At 43.2% G+C, this 25,289-nt stretch overlaps 4 protein-coding genes and 1 non-coding gene across 6 annotated transcripts; 2 read left to right on the plus strand and 3 right to left on the minus strand.

The window, feature by feature from the left end:
• Window positions 1-1,512: 1,512 nt before the first annotated feature.
• Window positions 1,513-1,594, minus strand: trnas-aga (transfer RNA serine (anticodon AGA)). The gene has a single exon. It is a non-coding gene; the product is annotated as a tRNA-Ser (tRNA).
• A 714-nt stretch (window positions 1,595-2,308) lies between these two features.
• Window positions 2,309-4,697, plus strand: zgc:86609 (ER membrane protein complex subunit 3-like). Its single transcript, XM_049752357.1, has 9 exons — window positions 2,309-2,476; window positions 3,114-3,297; window positions 3,361-3,418; window positions 3,527-3,620; window positions 3,744-3,848; window positions 3,923-4,004; window positions 4,141-4,220; window positions 4,306-4,388; window positions 4,460-4,697. The coding sequence occupies exons 2-9, from the start codon at window positions 3,143-3,145 to the stop codon at window positions 4,586-4,588; spliced, it is 786 nt and encodes a 261-aa protein (XP_049608314.1). The 5' UTR covers window positions 2,309-2,476; window positions 3,114-3,142; the 3' UTR covers window positions 4,589-4,697.
• A 440-nt stretch (window positions 4,698-5,137) lies between these two features.
• Window positions 5,138-15,009, minus strand: usp11 (ubiquitin specific peptidase 11). Of its 2 annotated transcripts, none has more exons than XM_049752345.2 (21): window positions 14,745-15,009; window positions 12,880-12,986; window positions 12,426-12,556; window positions 12,174-12,291; window positions 11,260-11,405; window positions 10,654-10,715; window positions 10,348-10,447; window positions 10,103-10,276; window positions 9,884-10,042; window positions 9,442-9,666; window positions 8,826-8,909; window positions 8,554-8,648; window positions 8,294-8,476; window positions 8,103-8,209; window positions 7,489-7,962; window positions 7,326-7,396; window positions 7,108-7,220; window positions 6,901-7,050; window positions 6,409-6,524; window positions 6,227-6,315; window positions 5,138-6,110 (listed from the first exon to the last, which is right to left on the minus strand). In XM_049752345.2, exons 1-21 carry the CDS (start codon window positions 14,852-14,854, stop codon window positions 5,907-5,909), a joined length of 3,018 nt encoding a protein of 1,005 aa, XP_049608302.1. In that variant the 5' UTR covers window positions 14,855-15,009; the 3' UTR covers window positions 5,138-5,906. The 2 variants fall into 2 exon arrangements, with proteins under 2 accessions (XP_049608302.1, XP_049608301.1); XM_049752344.2 differs by having other exon boundaries at window positions 7,326-7,399.
• A 360-nt stretch (window positions 15,010-15,369) lies between these two features.
• On the plus strand, window positions 15,370-17,934 carry rfc2 (replication factor C (activator 1) 2). Its single transcript, XM_049752356.2, has 6 exons — window positions 15,370-16,116; window positions 16,357-16,462; window positions 16,521-16,622; window positions 16,692-16,950; window positions 17,293-17,553; window positions 17,714-17,934. Exons 1-6 carry the CDS (start codon window positions 15,885-15,887, stop codon window positions 17,822-17,824), a joined length of 1,071 nt encoding a protein of 356 aa, XP_049608313.1. The 5' UTR covers window positions 15,370-15,884; the 3' UTR covers window positions 17,825-17,934.
• A 45-nt stretch (window positions 17,935-17,979) lies between these two features.
• Window positions 17,980-25,213, minus strand: LOC125987831 (protein NDRG3). Its single transcript, XM_049752353.2, has 16 exons — window positions 24,919-25,213; window positions 24,121-24,189; window positions 24,009-24,041; window positions 22,273-22,378; window positions 22,085-22,205; window positions 21,939-22,001; window positions 21,538-21,598; window positions 21,367-21,453; window positions 21,246-21,302; window positions 21,059-21,162; window positions 20,659-20,724; window positions 20,537-20,588; window positions 20,401-20,448; window positions 20,193-20,228; window positions 20,049-20,100; window positions 17,980-19,688 (listed from the first exon to the last, which is right to left on the minus strand). Exons 2-16 carry the CDS (start codon window positions 24,175-24,177, stop codon window positions 19,555-19,557), a joined length of 1,077 nt encoding a protein of 358 aa, XP_049608310.1. The 5' UTR covers window positions 24,178-24,189; window positions 24,919-25,213; the 3' UTR covers window positions 17,980-19,554.
• Between the last annotated feature and the right edge of the window lie 76 nt (window positions 25,214-25,289).

A 25,289-nucleotide genomic window follows, 5' to 3' on the forward strand; every position in this document is an offset into this window, starting at 1 on the left:
TTAGGGAAAAAATCACAGCCAAAGCTGAACTGAAAGTGAAAAGTGCCACACCCGCCCTCACCCCCACCTCCTGATTGGCTGGTTGATTTGTGACGTCATTCGGACACTCCATTAGGTACACTGCCATTTTCAGGTGTACCTAATAACTTTATGCATTTTTTTTTTGTATGTGTCAAGAATGTGTATTTGACTACTTGCTCTTTATTTTGGGGGGCACCAACACATATTACACAAAGTAAAACACATATAAAGCAGTCAACCAAATGTCAGATTTTTGTTTTCATGCCCAAAAAAATAAAAACAAGGAATAAAACACCAGACAAGTTTTAACAGGTTTTAATGTTTATTAAAATAATAATAATAATTTTATGTAATAATAATTTTTGTTTTAACTGGCGAATATAAAAACAAGGAATAAAACACCAGACAAGTTTTAACATAAATGTTTATTAAAAATAATAATAATAAAAGTAAATTTCAAACCAGCAATCTAATGTGAAATTGCAGTAGATATATTGGATAACAACATTTAGGCGTATATATGCATACACGTTATTTAAAAACTACTATAAATGTTATAAAATCAAGATTACCCAAAGAGAAGCATAATCTCCCCGTTGTTGCATAACGGCGCATCCCTTCATGCAATAAAGTTAGCCGTTAGGTTGGAGAAAACGCGCATAAAAGAAGTGGTGTTTCAGTGAGTGGTTCTTTCTTTCCTTGGCAAATCGTAAATCGACATTCTGGCTTACATAGTTCACGCCAGGAGGGAGACGCAACTCGTTCACTGACTGATCCGTTGATGCACGGGAAGGAAGGCAGTTGACCCATTGACTCGTTCGCGAACGGGAAAGTCCGGATTCGTTCCCTCACTGATCCGTTCTCGCGATGAACTGGAAATGCAAATCATTCACTCACTGATTCGTTCACTCACAGTTTCGTTCGTTGTGAACGGGAAATGCAATTCACGACTCGTCATTTTCTTCTTCGTTTTGTTTTACGGCGAGGTGGCACTAGCTTCAATGCACATTACTGACACTTACTGGTTGAAGTCATATGAACGGAAAAAAGAATTCGTTCACTCGTTCACTGTGACGATTTGTTGAACGATTCGTTTGAACGAATCTTTTGAGTGTACTGATTCTAAAGGTTCAGTTCACTTAAAATACCTGGAATGCACATCACTAATGCCCCCTACTATCATCGATTCACGGATGTCACCGTTAATTTTGGGCCCCGTGAAAACATTTTTTTTTTTTTAAATCACTGACGTCGGGCCCAACACTATTTATTGCTGCGAATTGAAAATGTCATTTATACGTTCTACTCATTTCTCAAAAAGGAGAGCAAAACAGACCTGGGTTATTGTTTAATAAATCATTAAAATTTCTAAGAATTAAGCGGTGCACTCGTACACTTTATCAAATTTGAGAGTAGAACCACACTTTTGCATTCCGTAGATGTGTGAATGGTCATTTCTTAGCCCGAGAGTCATCCCAAAAGTGTACTACACGTTGTCGGCAGGATTCGAACCTGCGCGGGGATACCCCAATGGATTTCTAGTCCATCGCCTTAACCACTCGGCCACGACAACCTATTGGTAGCAGCTTTTTATTGATCACGATTGTTTTTTTGTACGCAAAGTGAAACCTGAGCTCAAATTATTATAAATATTCATGTGCACAAATATGTAATTCCATTTAACTTTTGTCATGAACCGGAAGCTCTTGTTCTCATTTATTCTTCCTGCAGTAGTTGACTGCAGTCAGGCCATCTTCGACACGGAAAGAGAAGAACAAGCAAGCTATCACAGCAATTGCATACTGTGCATTACGGTAAGCCAGACAGCGAGCGGCGTTGGCCACCTTCAAAATAAAAGCTAATAACTAATGAATGGACGTTCGGGATTTGGATTTAAAATGTTAGAATTTAAAAAGGGAGAATGCAAACTGACTCAGGATTGCACCAAGAAACGTTCTAAAGTTAGACTAGAAAAATAAATTAATCTCAATGATTGTTGGCAATTAACATGATATTAAAAATCCATTAAAAATTATTCTTTCGTTATCCCGGAACCAGACCAATTTTAAACGACACTAGACCACCACAGGGTTATTGTTTTATCATACAAATTTTTAATCAGGTGTAATTGCAGTCATTGATGGAGATTTAACATGAACCTTTTCCAAACTCAAGATTAAAACGTTTCTTGGTGCAATCCCGAGACAGCATTTTGTTTGGCTTAACTGACAGCTTGACTCTGGAGAAGGTTTTTATTATAACGTTTTAAAACCAGTTGTTTTGATTTTGAAGGCGACCAATGCCGCTCGCTGGCGGAGTTTACCGTAATGCACAGTATGAGCAATCTCTGTAGCTGCTGACTTGGCTTCGTCTCTAACGTGTCGAGGGTGGCCTGACCGGAGTCCCCGTTCTGCGACTTCTGGCGCCTCGTAACATTTTGAACTTCATTCATGTGGTAAATCTAGTCTGTCGCGGCCGACATTAATTTTGTAACATTCTATGTTGACGCACATAAATTAAAATGTGTCTGTTTGTGGAAAGAAGGCCAATGTTTGGGAAAGGGTACATGAAACGACCAAGAAACGAAACGTGCCGACCGAGGAACTAGCCAAACTAATGCTAACTTGCGTGTCGAGAAACGTCCGTCTGTGTATGCTTGACTGTCACTAGCGAAAACGAACGACCCCATATGTAGTTTCCCAGTGCTTGTGTCTCCATGTCGATTGAACACGCAGTAACAACAGTGTAGTATTTGACATTAAACAGGTGTATCAGGTTTGTGCCCCCAGCGGCGAGTCTCTCTTAAGTTTGTACTGCAACTCCCTCTTGTGTGTTGGTTTGCGGTTTCAAGGGTTAACCAGATTATATCGAGTCAAAATATAGGATCAACTTCGTGTGTTAGTAATTGTGTCTCTGGCTAAGTGTAGATTATTTGACTTTCCTTTTCCTTATAGAAGTTTAGAGCGTGACGTTGACATGGATCACGTGTTTCTGTGACAACCTGTTGTAACACTGGCATGCTTTTATTTTGAATGAGAAATTACTGTCTGCACGATGTTACGTCTCTTGATGCTGATGTGTTTTGGTTTCAGAACATCCAGGCAAGTCTGCAGAGCGTGCGATGGCCGGCCCAGAGCTCCTGCTGGACTCCAGCATCCGTTTGTGGGTAGTGCTGCCCATTGTCTTCATCACTTTCCTGGTGGGTGTCATCCGCCATTATGTCACCCAGCTGCTGCACACTGACAAGAAGGTGGACCTGGAGCAGGTTTCTGACAGGTGGGATCAGACACTGTTATTTTCTTTTGATTTTGAGTTATGATTGTGTTTGTCTCCCTTCAGTCAGGTGCTCCTGCGCAGTCGCATCCTCCGAGAGAACGGCAAATATATCCCGAGACAGGTGAACGGCCGATCAATATTTGCTATCAATATTATCTATAAAATGCTGAGTTGGCCTTAAGGAACGCCACTGCAATGACTTCAACCCAAGTGTGTTTTGTGTGTGCAGTCGTTCACAATGAGGAAGCACTACTTTAACAATGCTGAAACGGGCTTCTTCAAGAAGGTCAAGAGGAAAGTCGTCCCCAAAAACCCAATGACAGGTGTGTCTTACCAGCTCATTAAATGGTCACTCAAATGCTTCGATTCATGGCCCAGCTCTAGCCGCTGCTGTTATTTGTCTCTCCACATTTGTGCCTCAACACTTGCACCATGCCATGTTGCAGATACGAGCATGCTGACAGACATGATGAAGGGAAACCTGACTAATGTGCTGCCCATGATCGTGATCGGCGGCTGGATCAACTGGGCCTTCTCCGGATTCGTCATAAGTCAGCTCCACCGCTACATGTGTTTCGCCCATATCAGACAAAGTACCTATGCCAACCCTTTTCCTCCCATCTAGCCAAGGTTCCGTTCCCGCTGACACTGCGGTTCAAACCAATGTTGCAACGCGGCATTGACCTGCTCACATTGGATGCATCCTGGTTCGTATCACAATCAATACAAATACACTCACAAGTCAGTGACATGTCAGCATGACCTATGTAATGTTTCTAGGTGAACTCAATTTGACCTCTAAGGTTTGAGTTTTCCTGCGTAATGCTTATTTCTGACGTGCAGGGTGAGTTCTGCCTCTTGGTACTTCCTTAACGTGTTTGGCCTGCGGAGCATGTACAGCCTCATCCTGGGACAAGACAATGGTTCGTCTCCACACAAGCAAAAAAAAAAAAAAAAGGAAATCGCAACCGGCACATTTCAACACTTTGGATGCCTTGATTCCCGCAGCTGCCGATCAATCGCGTGTCATGCAGGACCAGATGACGGGTGCCGCCATGGCCATGCCCCCGGACCCCAACAAGGCCTTTAAGGTAACGTGTTGCTTTTTGGTGCATCTCTCCTGGCAGTTTTGCTCATTGGTCTGTTGACTGGATGCTTGCAGAGCGAGTGGGAGGCGCTGGAGATTGTGGAGCACAAGTGGGCGCTAGAGAACGTGGAGGAGGAGCTCATGGCCCGAGAGCTCAACTTTGCAGATGTCTTCAGCCAGGACTTGAAGTCCACTGTGTTTTAGAGGAAGGCGTTAGAACAGGGCTGGGCAAAGTATCGCCTGGGTGCTCTCTTTCATCTGGCTCACTGTTATTTATTTTGTAAAAAAAATAAAATAAAAGTGTAAAATATAAGCAATGGAAGTCTTTTTTAATATATTGTAAATATGTGAAATGAACTTTTATTTTTTGTTAGAATTACATTCATTAAAAATAAAATTATTAAATGAGCCTAAATTATTTTGTTAAAACACTCAATTGTACACTAAATGGGTGAGACTCATTTACAGTAAGTCAATTAAGGATTTTATTCAATAACTTCAGAAAATACAAAATGTTAATTATTTTTTTTATTGCTTTTAAAAATGGGGGCTTAATGCAGGAATGAGCTGGCCCAACTATCAAAATCAATTTTGGCTCTCAAAAATTTGCCCAGCCCCGTTCTTGAAGCTGTTACCTCTCAGTTGTCATAAATCAGAGATAAATAATCTGATCAACCAACTTTTTCTTTCTTAATTTATAAAGGTTTTGAGTTTTACCGGGATGTTGACAGCGCAGTAGAAAAGGTGGCAGCGTTGACATAAGTGTCCTTTTATTTCAAAATTCTTAAAAAAAATCTTTGCATATTTGACAAAACAGGAAGACCAGTGAAAGCCTGACCAGTTTCCATATAAAGAAGCTCTGTTAGAAAAATACTGTACAGCGTCACGGCTGTCAAGCAAATGTTTTGGAGGAAATAAAGAAGCGCCTCTATGGCCTCACCAGGTCACATGACGCACAATAAATAGCACAAGCAAAATGTACAAAAAAAAAGAAGCCCAAAGTCATCATTTACAAACTTGGCAAAGGAAACATTAAGGACAGGAGTTGCCTACTCCTGCTCCAGTTAAATAAGTCTCTGAAGTCATTTTGGGGGGTGGGTTCAAGTCTTGGTGAAGAAAACCTGAACTGAGAAACAAAAACTGTGGCTGTTTGGAATCATCGATTCTCATCATCCAAGCAAATTAGTTTGAATTCATACATGTTCTCTTGGTCCGACCAAGTTAGCATCTGAATTCATAGATTTTTCTTTATCTAATCAGAATACAGCATCTCTGAATTCAGAGTTCCATGATCATGAGCCAATCCGATTCGTGTTTCTTAATCCATAGATTTTCTTCATCTATTAAATTAGTGTCTGAATTCATAGATTTCCACCGTCTAATAAAATCATGGTTGTTTTGGCCAATAAAAGTCCGATCAAAGTGTTCAATTACACATCGTGAGACATGCAACTGTTGCTGGGATTTAAAAAACAAACCAAAAACATTACAGCAGAATTTACCCACTAAACTCATCTGACGTTCAGTTCGTCTCCATGGTGAGCTCGGCAAAGGCGGAGACGCACGACGGCGTTGCTGCAGACACGTCCGCCTCGGGGGGCTGCATGGACGAGGCCTTGCTTGTTGAGGATGCCGTGCAAATGGCCGAGCTCGGGGAGGGTGCGGCCACACAAGGTTTCCTCATCTTGTCTTGGCGATGGTAGAAGAGCACGTAGGCGGCGTTGGTCTGCCACATGCAACACATCACAATCCATTAGGGACTTCCTTTTCAAAGTCTTGGATACAAACCATTTGAAATAAAAATCTTCCCATCCCACCCAAAAAATATTCACAATGACTTACCATGATCTGCTCCTCTGTGGCATACGTCACTTTGCTGTCATCAAAGTAGTACCACTGACCATTGTCCTTGTTACGTGCATAGCTGGTGTCTACGCACGCAAAAATACACAAAAATTAACAGATGTTTCTAGATAGCAGGTCAAGCGTTCTAAGTGTTGGGGTGGGGGGCACAAAACACATACAGTGTCCATCTCGGAGTCCCCCATAATGGTTGGACACAGCAATGAGGTCGTAGCGGCTCGGAGGCTCCCCATTGGACAGCTTCTTCCTCAGGAGACAACCGGAGAAGTCCAAATTCCTACAGCATAGAAGTATTTGCGTGACCATGTCAACCTTTGTTAGGGAGACATTTTGACATCTGGATTCATCCCAACTTCAGACAGAGAGCTGGCACCAAAGCAACAAAGACGACCATCAGTAACACACTACGTCGCCTGGGACGCAAATCCTGCAGTGCCAGACGTGTCCCCCTGCTTAAGCCAGTACATGTCCAGGCCTGTCTGAAGTTTGCTGGAGAGCATTTGGATGATCCAGAAGAGGATTGGGAGAATGTCATATGGAATGTCAAACTTCAGACGGGCCTGGACATGTGGTGCGGGCTCTCTGCAGGTCCATCATTAGGTGCCCTTGAGTAGTTATGGGATTCTTGCTATTTTACACGTGTGTTTGTGTACCTGAGGGGAAAGTCCACAATGGTGTCCAGCTTCTCTCTGGTGAACTTAGTGTAAGAGAACCGCTTGAGATGGATGATGAGGACCTCTGGCAAAGACCACAGATCCAGTTTCTTTGTTGCCAGCTGGTGCTTCTTGCACACGGGACAGTACCTGTGAACACACACGCTGTAAGTATGTGCGTGTTTTTGTGAGTGTGTGTGTGCCTACCATGGGTTCTCCTCCTCCAGTGTTTCCACAGTAGTAAAGAGCTGGATGCACTCCTGCAGCTGGACGGTGGTCTGCTGCAGAGGAACGTCCATGCTGCTGTGCTTCACGTACTTCTGCAGCACAACCACAGGAAAGAGTAGAGTGGACAATCAGACTGCAGAACAGTGCAAGGCGCGTCAGCTGTAGCTCTGATTTATTTTACACAATCACACACTGACCTCCGCCTCGTTTTCATTGTAGAATCTTTTCTTGATTTCGGCATCCCAGTCCAGAGCCACGTACGGCTGAGCTGCTTGCGCATCAACACACATATCAAACATAATCCATGCGTGTCGGAATGACAAATTGATGTGCATGCGTGCGTGCGCACACTAAACTCACAGCTGAGGGTCAGGTTGGGGCCAGTCTCTCGCTCGAGGCCGTTGCAATTGACTGCCTGGATGTCAAACAGACGTTTCTTCCTGCGACACGTCCTTGTCTTGGCCGCTTGTTCGTTGACTGGCGAGCTGGGAGAACACGCCTCCTCCTGTTTGCCGTCATCTTCCGCGATGGCATCACTTTGCGGCGGCTCCTCCTCATTCTCCGCCTCATCATTCCCCTCCTCAGCCACTTCAGCCCGGCTCTCCTCGCCACGGGCGTGGATGTGCCCGTCGCTTGGACCGGCGTCGCCGCTGCAGAGGGGCTTGGGGGCGCCGGTGCACATGCTGTGGACGTCGCCCTCCTCAGGAGGTGGCGGGCGAATGTGGACCTCTGATGGAGCGATGGGGTCTTGGTGCCGACTGTTTGCCAGCCCGTCAGCATAGCACGCCTCCGACTGCGAGGAACCCGTCGGCTCCGCATCGTCCTGCTCGTCATCTATGCGGGCAATTGGACATAGAACAGAGATGATGTCATAAATCATTCCTCCACTAATTACTTGTCAGCGAGGTTGGCCAAAGATGATCCCAGGTATACACAGATAAAGTACGAAAGCGGGTCTGAGGTCAGTTTGTTACCGTCACTGATGCCGTTGGTCTGACTTTTATACAGCTCCTCTTCGTCGTCGTCGTCGTCCTCATCTTCCTCCAGCTCCCCGGAGGGGTTGGGCGCTCGCACGTAGCGTCTAAACACACACGCAAACGGTAACGCAACAATTGCAGCAAGGCTGGTGAAAAGTTTGTGAATGGCTGTGCTGAGAGCTACGCACGCCAGTCTTTGCAGAAAAATTTGGTAGAGCGCTTCTGGGCTGCAGCTGCTGCGCGGCACACTAAGCAGCAGCGGATGCCCGAAGAGCGTGGTGCTGACAGAGCCGTAGTCTCTGTAGTGGGCGCGCTCTCTCAGGTAGAGCGCCAGCAGCACCTGCTGGTCACTTTGTGCACTGCACTCGTACCTATGCACAAAAACAATTGATTCACATGACGCCGGAAAAAGGCCTTACATAGGGAGTGGCCGAAGAGGTATCTGTACACAAAAATGTCGTCTCGGTCCAGGATGCAGCTCAGAGATTCATCTGGTGTGTAGATTTTGTAAAAGCGATGTTTGAACACGTCAGCAACCACCATCTGAAACACAAATACACCCTAAGGACTGGTGTCTTATTTTCACTGGCTCAGTTTGCTGCATATTCTAAAATGAAGTGGGGTTTTATATTTGACTTTCAATCAAGGAGAAAAATATCAAAGTTGTCTTAAAAAAACATTTCTTTGATGGAACTGTCACTGATTTAAGTTTATATTCACCTGAGTTTCTGGAACTTCGGTCATTTCTGAGAGAGCCAAGCAGAGGTCTAACACTTTCCCCGCCTTGGGAACTACAACGCGATGCTGCACACACGCACAAGCACGCAGACAGGAGAAGCGTCAAAACATTATGGCCTACAGTCCTACACCCACAAACAACATTATGAACTTAGTAAATGTCTGACTCGTGATTGAAAGACCATGTTTTGTTGTTAAACTCCAGTCCTGTAGGTGGCGATGATGAGCATTACAACGTTGCTGCCAACTCCCACAAAGAGCAAATCTTAACGAAAATTTTTTTAAAACACTCCAGCTTCAAAATCTTGCCCCACTGCAGCCGCTACCCACAAAATAAGCAGAGCTCCTGAATTTTAGTCATCCCATGTACTTAAAATTTGGAAGCGGGTTGTAGGGTCAAGTTAGTCTTTGAAAGACCCCTGGAAATGGTTAAAATGACCCCAAAACAACCTGCTCTAAACCAAAATGGCAGACTCAACAAGGCTTTTAGTATGTCTACTCACAATAGTCATATCGATTATAATATAATAAAAATGTAATTATTTCCTAGGAGTAAGTTAAGATGACAAATTTAAAAAAATATTAGGCAGAGGCTGACCTGCATGGGTTTGGCGTACGGATCGAGCGAGATGAAGAAGACCTCCATGACACGCTCCTTGCTGACAGGAAGTGGAATGCTCAGGTAGCAGAATGGGTCAAAAGTTACAGACACCTTGTGGCACTGAGGACAGATGAGCGTGGACTTGAAGAGGCCGTGGAAGGTGTCGACTATTACTGAGTCGTTGCGTCGTTTGTGGTTCCGCCACGCCTCCTCAGCCACTTCCTGCTTGAGTCGACACGCACATAAGATGGATCAAAAATTTTAACTTTGTCAGCCTAGAGGAGTGGTATGCACTTTCTACAATTGAATCTTGGCTCTGTTCTTTGTATCTTCCTGTGTTCCAAAACCATGCATGGTCCGTTAATTGAGGACTCTATATTGTCCATAAGTGTGAATGTGAAAATGTACTTAATACTCGACAAGAGAGAATGAGGGTGACCTGGTCCGGACGTCCTTCAGCGTCTCGCAATTCGATATATTCTTTATTCTTGACCCGGTTCAGGTCTTCATGCAAGCCGTCCAGCAGGAAGGAGAGCAGCTCCTGACTGTCATGTTGCTGGTAGCCCAGGAACTGAGACGCAAAGTGGCCCACCTTTGTCTGCGCAAACACAACGAGCCTCAGGTGTCATGTTGTCGCTGTTTGGTGGCGTGGTTGTACCTTGAAGACGCGCGGTACCACCGAATAGTGGTGGCCCGACCACATCTGCTTGATGACATCTGCATATGCCTCGGCGATCTCCCCCTTCATGCCCAGCGGGTTGGAGAAGTTGAGCTCCTCTAGGTAGATGCTTTGCAGGAAGTACTCAGTCAGCGGGGGAGTGTTGCTTAGACACTACAAGGCAGGCAGAAAGAGTCAGCAACAGAGGAAATATGTCAAAGTTTGTGTGTGTGCGCACGTGAGACCTGCAGAGCAGAGTTCATGAAGCAGGTGTTGCCGAGGTTTGTGAGGCCGCAGACGCCAGGCTGACCTCGATACGAGTCTTGCTCCTCCACAGAGTTCCTCCTAAAAAAACAATCATGAGGCTTGGTGGTAATATGGAAGCTCCACAAGACTGCTCATTTAAATTATGGGATCTGTTTAATGTGGTAAACAGTAGCCATGACTATATTGTAGTATTAAAAGAGACATAATTATACCAAATCTCAGACTTTGCGCATTAAAAAAAAAAGAAAAAAAAAAGAAAACAAAAGCAAAATAAAGTTGCTTACAGAATTAAAGGTCTGGTGCTCGGCCAAGTGCCGTCAGCATTCCTCGTCTCCATAATCACTGTCTGGAACACAAACACACACACGAATATTTTCATACTTAAAGGTCAGATTCCAAAGATTTTTAAGGGTCTGTGATATGTTTTGTAATATGACCTGCAAGTTGTCAAGCAGTTGGATTTTATAAAAACTAGGTTTCAATGATGCATTCTGAATGTTTCCCAACCTACCGGAAGTTTGAGGCATGGTTGTGATTGTTTCTCTAGCTTACCAGATGAGATGTTGTTAGATCACGAGTAAGCTACAACATTCCTGCACCATGAACTACAAGGTTTGTTCAATGATGAGACAAGAGGAATCGAACCCTGCACCTCTGAACTTTGAGGCAAACGTGCTCCACCGTACCACCCCAGAGTCATTATTTTAGGTGAATCGATTATTATTACTATAGTAAGAGTCACACTTATAATTGTGAATTAAGTCTGTTTTCAAAGAGAAAAAAAAGTCTGAATATTCCAAGGAATGTAATGAGAATACGTACATACCGTATTTATACAATACAAGCTGGTGTGTCAGAGTGTGTGAGCGCACGGGCACGTGTGTACTCACCATGCCTGAGCTCAGGCAGGCATCCAGGACGCTCATGTGGACGTTCCTGAGGCGTTCACAGTTGTTTTCGGAACTTTTCATCCACAGGCGACACTCGCACGTCGGCGGCAGTGAGAAGACCCGACACATAGCCATCTGGATTGAATCTTCACACACGCACATGTGTACACATACAAGCACACGTTTAAAAATAAGAAGTACCACAAACAGTCAGTGTGTGAAGTCATGCAGTAAAGCTAATGAGCAAATAAAAGAGGGATGAACAACGTTTTGTACTCATGAGTCACAATTTTAAAACGGAGCAAAAGGGCCAGCTCATTTGTATCTGAGAAGATCCCCAAATAAAGATTTGGAATTCTAGGACATTACAACCTCCTCACTGCTCTCTGGTGGGTGATGCTTACCAACATTGTTAAGTAGACATTATGGGCATTTTTTTTAGACCAGACCACTACTAAAAAATATGGACTGACAGGAATAGAGTATACATGAGGCTAAGTGATACAAAATGAAATGCGAGAGGATCGGGGAGATGCTGAGTGACGCATTTGCTCATGATTAGCAACGCAGGAAGGAAGTGACATGCCACTGCAGCTAACAAGTCACGCAATGGGCAAACTTTGCCTCGAAGCTCAGCATTAATTGCGTTCATTTGTATAGCACTTTAATTTGCAGTGTAATTTCACATTATACACTTTTTTTTTTTTTTTTTACCAAAATGCTGCTGGAAAGCAAAATAAAGGAATATTTTGATAGTGAAAAAAGCTGTTTTCTGTACACACAAGAGGTACCAAAACCGTGGGCCGTACCGTGGGTTTTCTTTAACGTTGCAACCCAAATGTCCATTTCTTTTATTGTAAGTCGATGTTGCTTCGAAACACAGCAGTGCCTGCTTCAAACACAATGCAACTTACGTATGCTGTCCGTGCGGCTAAACTGTGCCATAGTGACATTCTCCATGCTACCATGGAGACAGAGGAAGATCTCCACTGGGTAAACTTCCACTTTGAGCGTGCTGGGCAGGTCCACCACCTGAAGCGCACAAGAGAACACAAAAGACATGACTAAAATGGGACACCAAAGTTTTTATTTTACGGCCTAGTCACAGGTTACATGAATTTATTAAAGTTATAGAATGTGGGAATGAAAGAGAATATAGGACTCACCTTGCGTTCCAGTGGCGGCTGCTGGTCCACCATCCCATACCAGGACAGAAGCTTGTGCCACGCCGCAGCCGGCACCAACACAAAGTCCTCGTTCTCCACCAGACGTTCTTTAAGGTGGTTTGAACACACATCTGTGGTGAGAAATTCTGGTTAAAATTCTTGGATGGACTGTAAAGTTAGTCAGCATCTCGTAAGAAAAAACATTTTATATTAATAAAGTATTTTTTGTTTCATAAAATTGGAAATACTGTAAAAAGAATCTAATAGACTAACAATACGAGAACACAATTTTATGCTCATAGTTGTCAAATTGGAATAGTAGAACACGAAATAATTTTAAATTAAAGAAGGCATTAATATGATAATATTAGCAGATGAAACAAGATTGCAAACAAATCAGTTCTGTTGCCCACACCACTGGAAGACACGTGGTCCACAGGGTAAGTTCACTGACCCTCAAACAGCTCAGTGTTGTCAATCTGACCAGGACAGGATGAGTTCTGGTCTCCGCTTTCCACAAACTCCTTCCACTGTTCGTACCAACGATGGTCCACCATGAACCTAAGAGGTACACATAGTGGAAATAATGTCAAATTCATTGCTCCATCGATTAAAGTGCCCCCCCACAAAAAAAAACGGGGGCTATAAAAAAAGTCAGATGAACTGTCTCTCCGTTTAACAAAAGGAAATATACCTACTAAAGAATGTGCTGTCTTATTTAGCGTATGATTTGTATCTATTGTTCTAATCATCAAATGAAAAGGAGAACACGTACAACGTCGAGGTGATCTTTTTAAACGACTCACACTAATTTGTCTGTGTTCCTCATTCCCGGAAAGACGTAGTAAACTTTCAAGAGTGAAAACAGCTCTTTCCTCGTAGTCACAGTCACACACAGATTCAACAAGTTCCCAAGAAACTGTATTGTATTGTCGCGGCCACGTCACTAAACACTTTTAAATAAATTGAAGAATTACTTTGCAAGTTAAACTATAAAGATGAAGAATTATTATACACGTTTAACAACCAAATAAAATCACCTTTGCTGTGGATATAAATAGATAACACACCTGTTTCAAAGGTCATCTTTTGTGAAAAATAAACACGAACCTGATAAACCATTCTAAATCTTTACACCATTACTACTGCCCACAACGTGTACAGCTCAATGGGAAAACATTTTTTTTCTTTTCAACTGAGATAATCGATAAATAAAACAAAAAAAGGTTGTTTTCCTAGGCTTTACTTGGTATTTTTTTCCCTAGCAGACGCCTGAAGGTAGTTGTGCAAACACTGAACGGTATTTGGAAGTGTTCATGAGTCACGATTTCATCTCCCATGAAATGTAAATAAAGTGCTGAATGAGCAAATGTGTGTGCTTTTTTTGGCTGCCTTCTACTTCTGTTTTTATTATTTGTCACTTGTTTCTACCTTGAGCACTGTTTTGCTAGCTAACAGACGATAACTGATGAAGTGTCACAGACAGCCGCCTCTTGAACCGGCTGCATTTTTGTCGACACCGCTCATTGACACGCACCGACAACCGGACAACGAAAGTGGGCTTGTCATGTGACCTTAAGACGGCCCAGTTGTATAAGGCATTATTTATACGTAGACACTGTGCACTTGATCTTATCTTTGACGTGAGAAATTACCTCAAACTTGTTTTCTGTCTTTCGCTTTCCTTCTTGCTCGCATTTATTGCTACGCAAGTAACATGTGTCTGTGTGGGAAAACTAATCACCGGAAAATCCGACGATATAGTGAAAAATATGCGATATAAAATTCGATTATGTACGATTAAATAAACCGCAATTAAGGTAGACCGTAAACAGTAAATCTTGATATGGGGAGAACCAACTGCTAGCATCACTGTTAATTATACGAATTACTGAAAATTACGATTTTCCACACCAAATAGCCGAAGTTACGTTTCACAAATATTCACAGGTGATTCCACGACTAGGCTAAGCTTGTAACTATCACCTATTTGAAAGTTGTCTTTAATATTTGGCGTCGACATTTGCAATTGATCCTAAAACTTTAATAGACCACAATAAAAGGTGACAAGAGAGATGGGAGAGCACAATCAACACAAGTCAACCTGACCAAGAAGAGTGGGGCGCTCCACTCGTGCTAACATTAGCAACCTACGCTAACGGTCAATCAGAAGCGAGCCTGTTAAACCTGGCCTCTCAATGCCCCCAACAAACGAACACAAAATATAATTACCAGAAGCCGCTTAAAAGTAGCAAGGGATAAAGGTCAACTGTTAGGAGACGTAAATAGACTTGGTTAGCTTGCGCGGATGATTCTTACCAACTGTCCCCGGCGCGAAGCTCGCAGTCCCGGAGCAGACACTCGACCTCCCGCCGCTGCGTCTCCAGATCCGGAGGCTCGGCCGCGGAGCAGCGGCTGTTGGCCGCCATGACAACGGTCAGTGAGACATTAATGACGAGAGATGAAGGCAAAAGTGGACACTTGGAAACGCCGCCTTGTTGAAGCCATCGACTGCGGGGGACTGCGCGGACTTGTTTGCGGAAGTAGGAAGTGGACTGCAGAGGGAGGATGACGACTTCCTGGTTTGCCGCTCGGACCTTTCCTATCACTCAAAACATTTGCTTTACGTTTCTCGAAATAATCTGCGCGACCTGCACATTCGCAAGACACAAAAGCGAATGTAATGTGCGTAAATCGTGTGATGTGCGAACCTTGATGATCATCAATTGTTATGTTATCTTTAGTAGCGGCAGCACGTTTAACACGTTCTCGTAAACTAGGTGACAAGTATTAAAGTCTCTCATTTGACTGCGTCACACCGACGTGCTCGTTCGGATTGGTGACGTCTTATGTTTTGATTAATGCATCGCGAGACTAGTAAAGGCACAAGTTTACAAAACTTGGCTATCACGAGATTTGCAACGTTTCATTTTGATTGACTATGATAATTTAAATAATAAAATGGTAACAATTTAAGAAGGGCGACATTTGCAATTTAATGGCGCCAAGACTCTACCGTTGAGGTTGGGTTTGCTAAAAGCTTTGCTACCTAGTCATTGGGTGCCAAACTTGGTGTTTGGCGTGGCTATCATTATTATTATTATGAAGTACAAAATGTTTTGCTCACCAAATCACATTGTCACAGAGATAACTCGGCATGGCAGACGCTATGAAAGACACCTAAGTGATTTAAGCAAACATTAAAAAGTCCCACTTTGTAGTCTACATTTCTTCTTGTCATTTTAGTGTTACTTAAATACTTAATTATAGCGGGGGTACGTAGTAGTCTCACAAGCACAATAATACTACATAAAAAGTAAACAACGGCGGCCGGTCGGTGACGGCATGTTTCGATCCAAATATCGCGAAACTTCAGCTGCGTCCTCAACCAATGGGAATGCATCTTACTGAACGTTTCCGTAGCGGGAACAAAATAAGTTGTTTTCAAGAGAGGCCATCATGGACGTGGCTATGGCGGAGGCGCCGTGCAAAGAGAGACCCGCAGAAGTCGCACACAAGCCAGATGCGGAGGCAGGGGAGGGAAGCAGCACGAGCTCCGTGTCCTACGACCTGCCCTGGGTGGAAAAGTATAGGCCGGTGAAACTGAACGAGATCGTAGGCAACGAGGACACGGTAAGCCGTCTGGAGGTGTTCGCCCGGGAGGGAAATGTGCCGAACATCATCATCGCAGGTCAGTATGTAGCCACTAAAGCTTAATGCTCACTTTCCTAACTTCCCATTTACAAACAAGCTATTCTGTCATTTGCAGATGTAAATAGCATACTTATATTAGCCTTCTCCACTGCTGTAGTTTGAATGGGTTCACTGTCAGCTGAACAGAAGACATTACATGTTACAGAAGTTAATTTCAAATACTAAAATTGTGACTAAATACAAAAACAGACAAAGGCTCATTCCTCTGCTGATTCAGGTCCCCCCGGAACTGGAAAGACAACCAGCATCCTGTGTTTATCCCGAGCGCTGCTTGGCGCCTCCATGAAGGATGCTGTGCTGGAGCTCAATGCCTCAAATGAAAGGTGAGGATTTGTTTGTTCGTATTTTGACATTATGGTTGTGACGCTTTGGTGCGTGCAGGGGTATCGACGTGGTGAGGAACAAGATTAAAATGTTCGCCCAGCAGAAGGTGACACTACCCAAAGGACGACACAAGATTATCATCCTGGATGAAGCTGACAGGTGAGACGAGGTGCTGGAGGGTGACGTTGTCTTTACCTTTCCCAACTTTGATATCCTCCCAACCTCCAGTATGACAGACGGAGCTCAGCAGGCATTGAGGAGAATCATGGAGATCTACTCTAAGACAACACGTTTCGCCCTGGCCTGCAACGCCTCTGACAAGATCATCGAACCTATCCAGTCACGCTGTGCCATTCTACGCTACTCCAAACTGACCGACGGCCAGATCCTGGCGCGGCTGCAAGACGTTGTAGCGAAGGAGCGACTGTCCGTCTCTGACGACGGCCTGGAGGCGATCATCTTTACTGCGCAGGGGGACATGCGGCAGGTGAGTACTCCTGCACTGACATGCTTCTTGCCACAAGGTTTTTCTTGCCTCAAATTGTGGCAGAGGTGGTACTATTCTGATCATATTTGCCTCACCTGTTGGCTGAAACTAATGCTTTGTAAAGTATGCACATGCATTACCAGAATATTTTTCTGAAATGTTTTCATTTTTTTTAACAGAAATTGCATTACCGCGATATTGTTTTGAAATGTTTTCATTTTCTTAACAGAAATTGAACTCAAATTCAAAATAAAACACATTTTTAACTTTGCTACCTACAAATTTTCTGTAAAGAAAAATCCCTGTTCTTCCCACGTCCCTCCCACGTTTGTGCATCGCTAGGCGCTGAACAATTTGCAGTCCACCCACTCGGGCTTCGGCTACATCAACAGTGAGAACGTTTTCAAAGTGTGCGACGAGCCGCACCCACTGCTCGTGAAAGGCATGCTGGGGCACTGCGTGGATGGAAATGTGGACGAGGCGTACAAGGTGGTGGAGCAGCTGTGGGCGCTTGGCTACTCGCCGGAAGACATCATAGGCAACATCTTCAGAGTGTGCAAGACCTACCAGATGGCTGAGTACCTCAAATTGGAGTTCATTAAGGTGAGGCGCCGTCTTTGACTGTCTTCTCTTGATTTGTAACAAAGAAATGCTGGTCAATCGGTGGTTGATAACTTCACCATAAAAACCAAAAATGATGATGCATTAACACACAAAAGTTTGTCATCTGAAAAAAGCTGACTTGTTTGGTGTGTGCTTGCAGGAGATTGGGTTCACACACATGCGTATTATTGAAGGCGTCAACTCACTGCTGCAGCTGGCGGGACTGGTGGCTCGTCTTTGCAGTAAGACGGCGCCCCCTGCTGCCAGCTAGCAAAGCTGAGGACAACAAGCAGACCACCTGTAATCCAATCATTTGAATTCCGTACAGTGTATATTGTTTTGTAGCTTTCAAGAAATAAAACTCACCTTCTACGCCAATAAGTCAATGTTTCGTTAATTTCTATTTTGAGGTAGAAGCGGCACGAGTTGCTCTTCACGTCAACCTTTATTAGTCAAGTCCCAACATTTCACTCAAATACTTGAGTACCAATCATTGTAACAGACATTTACACATAACTACAGGTAAACAAAATCTTTGGAAACTCCCCCCATGTTCCACAAGTAGGGAGCACCGCACCAAAACATCTCTTAAAACATGTTTGCTGTGGTAAACTTGTGATTCTAATTCTTACGAAGAAAACATTTTTTAGATTGGCTAATTGAAGGTTGGGGAAAAACTGGTAAACTACATTAAACACAAAGTATTCACTGACAATCAATCTGTCAACCATCTCTTGTGCATGAACTTGCGACCCACATGTGCCCAAATCTTTAAGTCAATGGCTGAACTACTTACAAGACGGCACTCACTCCAAAAAGTCCACATGCAGCATGCTTGATTGTCTCGGCAGACAAGACCTAAACATTTCAAAAGGAGGGGGGAAAAAATTAATAAAGCGACTTGCAATGTACATTTTTAGCCATGCTAGCATCTCCTCACAGAACAGCAAATAAGGTTACTGAAAAAAGGTAAGTCGCGTAAAGGTTTTGGGCAAATGTTTCTAGGAATCCAAACAACATACTGGCAATAAAATGAATTCAAGCTGCAAGCAGTGCAATGAACAGGTCCTTGCACTCAGTCATGATGAACAAACGCATGACAACAAATGGCAGATTTGGGTCACCTGTCTGATGGGGACTACGTGCTTTCAATTGAGGCACTTGGAAGGAGTTCTGAACGTTGCCCATATTGGTTCCTTCAAAACAAAATCTTTTTTTTTTTTTTAAACTTTCCTGTGTTTGGGACAACAATGAACAGTGATTTCCAAGCAATGTGCTGAGGCATACTCGTGTGCAGTGAGAACTCATCAAATTATACCATTTTTAAAAATTGAGCCATAATTTACTTCTTTACAAAAGATGATTTTATCAATAGTCACAGGTTAACAACCCAATTTTCTTTCACTAGATAGCAGAAGGTACAAGTTACCTGTTAGTCACCTGTTACCATTCATAGAAAATCTAATTTCTGAGTAAATTTTCATCATTATTTCTGTATATATACTTTTTTGTGACATTTCAGTTTTGTGGATTTTGTGAGTTCTTTTCTGATGCAGAGTATGTGCCTCAGCTCAATAAAATAATTACATTTCATCAAGACATGTCCCTTTCCTGCAAAAAACAAACTTTTCGGGCATGTTGAGGCCCTCATACGAGAATAATGATTAAAATCAACAATTCAACAAGGGATTCACAGCGCTACAATAAAAAATAACAACTGAAACACCATCAAACTGAAGCTCGAAGGAACAAGCTGCCATTCAATAAAAAAACAACACCTCACGTGAACGCCATCTACAGCATCACCACGGCGACTGCAGGGCTGGAGGGAGGGCGCGAGTCAAGATCGCCTTTTCCTCCGCCTCATTGGGAGAATCCGCTCGGCTAATGGGAGAGGGATGCGAACGACAACGACGGCTAAACTGCACAGCTGCTTCTCGGTGGGAGGTAAGAAGTCGGCGCTGGAGAGAAGAGGAGAGAGCTGTTTGGACCCCTTTAGGGTTAGGGGCTGGGGGGCGCACCACCCTCGGGGAGCGTGTTGGTGGAAGCGCGAGTCCGAACGCCATCGCCAGAGCCCACGCTGGAAGCCGAGTGAGTCCTGGAGCGAACCAAGCGGGTCATGCCGGCTGTGGGCACTAGAGGGGCACAAACAAGTTTAGGTCAATAATGACCAAGTGAGTGACATTAGGAGCTGGAGTCTGCTTGGCTGGTGAGTCGGTGTGTTAACGTCTGAGCGTGAGCTGTGGCCGACAACAGCTCCTTACGAGTGTTGTCATTTTCTATTTGTGTGTTTTATTGTCCTCCTGATTTTCAATAAATAAACTCAAAGTGCATTGTTGACTTTGACTCTTTTTGCCCACATGCGAGAGCAAGCAGAGTCGGAAACACCAGGCGGGCACACACAATTCCTGGAAGATGATTGGCTGATCAATACGACAGACTAGACAAACTAGGACCTACTTAATGGGAAGTAACAAACGAACATGTTTACTCACTATAGCCCATCCCCTGCACAAAATACTTGAAGGCCTCTGACAGTTTTCCTGGCTGAGGGAGGAAAAAAAGAACACATTCACTAGATGTCCTACAAAAAACACAAAAATTGTGCGGTCGTATGAAGGATGAAATGAACCGCTAACCTGCACCACTTGTGGAAGTCCGCCACAGTCTGCCATCTAGAGGAAAGACTGAGAATTACACCACATAGAGTACACGTGACATTTCGAGGATGGGAACTACGCACAACATCTTTTAAGTCAGTCAAGGAAACATAACTTAATAATAAAACAACTATAATAAAATAGAAGCATGTACATAATAGAAACTCTTCAACTGAATGTCAGGTACCTTGAGTAGTGTGGTCTTGGTTGGGTTCAATCTGGAATTACACTCCACCTGTTTGAGGAAAAGTGGACAAGCCCAGTTCACGACAATATAAACAGAAACATTGATTGGTGATCATGGCGGCTTCCAAGAAACTGACCACGGCATCGACAGCCGGTGAAGTATCTCCAACTACCAGCAGGGCAGGGCACCTGACACACACAAAAAAGCACGTGTGTCAGAAAATAACAAACACGAGAAAAAAATCCGGACTTTCAGTACCTGAGTGTGTTGACTGTCTCATCGTTTAAACCAGGCACGGGGCGCTCCATCTGCAATTCTGTCCGGCTACGAACAAACACAGACACGCACGCACACTCATTGAACAGTCCTGTTATCTTGCAGGGCAAAAGTTAAAAGTCATGTAAAAGTCATTTTTGTTTCTGTAATTAAAACATACAATGAAAATGAAAGAAAAATAAAGACGGCAAACCTTTCGAACTATGACGCAGGCATGCTAACAAAACTTCAAATGTGCTGCCCACACACAGTTTACCAAACAAAAACTTCCCGTGTGCTTTGTGTGTTTACTTTTCTTCCAGCACATTTTGGGCAAATTTTTTCAATCCAGAATTTAAGTGATTGAAAAAAAGTAAACCTGAAAAGACCCATGACAAATTACCTGTCATAGCTGCAGTAAAACAATGCCAAGTTGTCCAGTGCAATGTCCTGAGAGATGTGCAGCCTGTAAGTCTGGATGAGCTCTTTGTTCTCTGTTAACTCATCCTTCACACACACACACACACACACACAAAATATGTTAATGAAGCATGGAAAGCCTCCGCTGAGCTGCGTGTGCGTGTGCTCACAGTGCTGAAGTGGTGTGCCATGATGATATCCACCAGGTTGCTGGTCCAGCCGCTCAGCTACAAGAAGCAAAACAATAGATTGTTTTGAGTGTCAAAACATACACATGCGTGAAGGTCATACCTTGGCTACGGCCCAGTCCATCCAGCCCTTGGCGCAGGGATCGATATTGATCAGAACTAAACCCTCCACCAGACTGGGCTCGTTCAACTGGAACAACAATCAAGGTCAATAAGTGGGTGTGCCAATACTTTTGTCCCAAATGAGAATCGACCCAACGATGGATTCACTCACAGCCAGTTTGGTGAGGACGTAAGCTCCAGCGCCGACTCCAATACCAATCACGCTTTTGATCCTGAGCATATACACACGTGTGTGACATGAAATATACAGTGCCAAGAAAAGGTATTTTCCACACTTAAGCTCATCAAACAGATGTTGAGATCAGACGAGCTAAGTAAACATTAAAAGCATTTTTTAATTGATGATTTGATTTATTAAGAGACAAACACTCTTCAAACCTACTAATAAAAAGAAATCAGCTAAAATATTTTAAAAAAAAAACTGCAACAAAACAACATAATCCAAAGAAATTTAGGAACAGATGACAAATGGGAATCTATCAGTAAGTGAAAGTAAGATTTTCACCTTTTTGCGGATGGATGTGCATGCGAGTGAAGAGTGGACTGACTTACTGAAGTTGTGTGAGAACTGACGGCAACATGGCAGCCAGTTCGTCCATAGATGGATACTGGTACCTGAATACACAAATAAAAGCAACAGTCAAGTTGAATTCAATTCGGCTCCCCCAAGACAACACAAATGTGTGTAGGTGTGTTACCCATTGGGGAAGGTGGGTGCGTTCTCCTGTTGGCCTGGTGCGTCCACATGCAAAACGGAGAAGTGCTGAGTCACTTCCTGCATGTCCTCGTAGTTGAACAGGCTATTAAAGCACGACTTATCTACAAACACACTTCCCGTTAGCGCCGACTCATCCAAATTGCCACTTATTGTACATGTTTGACTCACGGTTGAGTCCGACATCATGGTAGGTGAGGATGGTGGGCCGGTTGCCCTTAGCGACGCCTCTCATGGTCACATGCAATGCACAGTGAGCGGTTTCCACATCGTACTCCTGGATAACAAATGCAAGTGTGTACACACATCGATCAGCCGAACCTAGAGGACATATTACGAAAAATGCTGCATACAAATAGTAGTCTGTCTGGAATGCCTGACCACCCATCAAGTATGAAAATAAACAACCGAGTCAGTCTTTTATCTGCCTAAAAAGTATTTTAGGGATTTTTTTTTCTCCATTATTAGGAAAAACATTCCTTTTGAATTCAACCAATTTGAAACAAAATCTTATATTTTTGAAAAAAAAATTAAAACTAAAAATATTTCCGTTCCATTTAAAATGAATTTCACTCCATCGTAATTTGGCCATTTAATAAATAAATAAATAAAGAGCTGTTTGACTTGAACCATGCAGCCAGATAGCAAGATGGATACCAAGTAGCCAGAAAACAAAATGTGGTGCAGGTCCCAGCGTAGCATAAAGGAAGAGCCAAGCCTCTTGTTGGCTGTACGTGGAAAGCTTATCTGGTCTTTTTTTGGAGGTGACTCCCACACAGCAGTCAGCTGCTATTTCCACTCGTGCGCTGCCGCTCTGTTCTGTCGTATTTTACAAATGAGATTAGAACTTAATTATGGGCAACGTGAGAATATAGAGCTCTCCAATAGTCGACAGCATCTTGCTTGAGAGGTGTGAAAAAATCATTGGGGTCATCTGCAGGGCACTCGTCATCCTAAGTGATTTTGGGCTCAATGGCTTCTGCTTTTCCCCTTCAGCAGTTAACTCACAAGTCTTTTTCCTCTTGATTCACATCCCACAGCTCGTCCTTTCACCTTCTTTGAGATCCAGGTTGCAGTCATAGCAACGAACCCTCTGCACTCAGTTTCTCAGGGAACATCTTGGTACGATAATCGCGTTGCCGTTCTGCCCGGACTGCTTTTCATCACATTCAGAGATTCCCACTAACACGGCTCTTCAACTTGATCTTACCGGGACGCGGGGTCTTATCTTGGATCGTAAGGCCTTTGACGTTTTTGTTATTGAGCTACTTACTCGCGTCTGGATCGAACAGGGTTCTAACCTTACTTATTTAGAGGTCTTGAACTGCTGAAGTCGTTTCCATGCTGATGTTCCTTTTCATCATCATTGCCATTCCTGTTGTCAGACAATGAGTCATCTTGCACCCCTGCTCTCGCAGACTCTCGGGGTATTTTCCTCTGGATTTATGTAAACTTTATCACATTCATTTTGTTTTTTTTCCCCTAAAAGTCATTATTTATAGTGTTATTTATATTTTTTCTTTTTTATTCATTTATACATTAAATATAAACAGTGTATAATGTAATCATTGTAAACTAATATAATTTTAAAAATAGTCACATAATTAAATAATTATAAGGGATTGATGGAGTAGGATAAGACCTAATTTGCTTTTTGATGAAAGAAAAATTCAATAAACCATTTGTTCTACTTCCAATTAAATCTGTTGAAATGTTACACTTTTTACTATTTTGCATGGATATCTGTTTAGGACAAAGCAAAGTATTTATACTCATGCTTGGACATGATCATTTCCATTACAATATTTTCAAAATCTTAACTTCCTATGGCAACTTAATGGAAACCAGTCAAACCCCATCACTTGGCCAACTGATCACATTATGGTGATCTTTGAACAACACGTCACCTGACAGTTGACGTCCTGTAGGTTTCTGCCATTCTGCAGAAAGAGACAACAACATTTGATTCATTGGAAACAGTGAATATGGAAATCCAACCAGAACTGAGTCTTCGCTCACCTGTGTCGTCAGCAGGGGTTTGATCTCTGTTAGCTGGACGTCGTGAAGTTCCTCCATCGTGCCAACAACCTGTTGGGTAACAGACATAAGGACCAGCTGAGCCATATGGTCTAAAATCGCTGAGCATTCCAAATGTTTCTATTCCTAGGATCGGAGAAAGGATATTTTTCCAAACGACACCATTTGCGGAAAAGAAAAAAACATGTCTATTATTCATACAAGTAATGATGGGTGGAAAAAAAACGTTGTTAAAAAAACACTTTCAATCTTGTTTGCTATCAGCAGAAATTAAGAAAATCCAAATACAGGGAGAATAGGCAAGAGCAAAACTTATTTTGAATGAAATCATTCTTTAGTTATTTTCTCAGCGTTTAAACGCAAATATTGTATTTTGGTGCAAAAAAAAAAAAAAAGACATTTGATCAACTTAGCCCTAATTGATTCCAATTGCTGGACATTGCAGTGGTTTCCATTGGTTTAGCTAGAATGTGACGTCACGTCATCGCTTGCTAAACAAATGATCGAATAGCTTCCAAGACTAGTAATCAACAGTTGATTTCGAAGTTACATAATCATTTGTTTGTGCTCGTCTGTCTGAACTCACGTCAGCAGTCAAGTCAGATGCTAACCTGAGCTCAGGTCAGACAGCCGCTGCATAGCAACCGTTGCTATGGGAACCGTTCCAATTCTCTTTATCGCTCAGACACGCACACACACAAAGCTCACGACTAGTTAGCTTGAAGCTAATTATCCGTGGCACCTCAGTGAAGAATGTACTTTTTCCTGATTTTAACTCACCGTAAATTGTGTAGTCGAGTTTAACGTGCGCCAGGAGAAACGAACGCCAAAGCGGGTTATAACCAGAGATCCGTTCGGAGCGCAAGAGTGCTTGTTGTTGGTCTCCTCTGCTGTGAAGATGAGCAAAGTGTACAAGTGATACTCAGGCAGGCTGCCAGCCAGGAAATGGTGGGGGCGGGGGGGCGGGGCTTAGGGAACAAACAACAGCTGACTGGTCAAACTGGTGACATAGCTAACTTCCAGGGGGCGCTACAGAGTTTTGGGGGTTCTTTTCTTGCCAAATGAGAAGTTTTTTACCAAGATACACACAATAAAAATAGAAAATAAATACAATTTTGTCTTGTAGGGTAGATTGAGGTGCCACAAAAGAC

The sequence above is a fragment of the Syngnathus scovelli genome, chromosome 2 (genome assembly GCF_024217435.2).
Source record: "Syngnathus scovelli strain Florida chromosome 2, RoL_Ssco_1.2, whole genome shotgun sequence".
Taxonomy (NCBI): domain Eukaryota; kingdom Metazoa; phylum Chordata; class Actinopteri; order Syngnathiformes; family Syngnathidae; genus Syngnathus; species Syngnathus scovelli.

What these genes read in the sequence shown, in the direction of transcription:
- zgc:86609 (XM_049752357.1), top strand. Translation starts at nt 3,143, where the DNA reads ATGGCCGGCCCAGAGCTCCTGCTGGACTCCAGCATCCGTTTGTGGGTA. An exon ending in GCAAATATATCCCGAGACAG is followed by an intron (nt 3,419 to 3,526) that starts GTGAACGGCCGA and finishes TTGTGTGTGCAG; the next exon opens with TCGTTCACAATGAGGAAGCA. An exon ending in CTCACATTGGATGCATCCTG is followed by an intron (nt 4,005 to 4,140) that starts GTTCGTATCACA and finishes TCTGACGTGCAG; the next exon opens with GGTGAGTTCTGCCTCTTGGT.
- usp11 (XM_049752344.2), bottom strand. Translation starts at nt 14,854, where the DNA reads ATGGCGGCCAACAGCCGCTGCTCCGCGGCCGAGCCTCCGGATCTGGAG. An exon ending in CTGAAGGACGTCCGGACCAG is followed by an intron (nt 9,667 to 9,883) that starts GTCACCCTCATT and finishes CGACTCAAGCAG; the next exon opens with GAAGTGGCTGAGGAGGCGTG. An exon ending in ATTTTTCTGCAAAGACTGGC is followed by an intron (nt 8,210 to 8,293) that starts GTGCGTAGCTCT and finishes GTGTGTGTTTAG; the next exon opens with ACGCTACGTGCGAGCGCCCA.
- rfc2 (XM_049752356.2), top strand. Translation starts at nt 15,885, where the DNA reads ATGGACGTGGCTATGGCGGAGGCGCCGTGCAAAGAGAGACCCGCAGAA. An exon ending in CTCAATGCCTCAAATGAAAG is followed by an intron (nt 16,463 to 16,520) that starts GTGAGGATTTGT and finishes TGGTGCGTGCAG; the next exon opens with GGGTATCGACGTGGTGAGGA. An exon ending in TCAAATTGGAGTTCATTAAG is followed by an intron (nt 17,554 to 17,713) that starts GTGAGGCGCCGT and finishes GTGTGCTTGCAG; the next exon opens with GAGATTGGGTTCACACACAT.
- LOC125987831 (XM_049752353.2), bottom strand. Translation starts at nt 24,177, where the DNA reads ATGGAGGAACTTCACGACGTCCAGCTAACAGAGATCAAACCCCTGCTG. An exon ending in TGGACTGGGCCGTAGCCAAG is followed by an intron (nt 21,303 to 21,366) that starts GTATGACCTTCA and finishes TGCTTCTTGTAG; the next exon opens with CTGAGCGGCTGGACCAGCAA. An exon ending in CACCGGCTGTCGATGCCGTG is followed by an intron (nt 20,449 to 20,536) that starts GTCAGTTTCTTG and finishes TTCCTCAAACAG; the next exon opens with GTGGAGTGTAATTCCAGATT.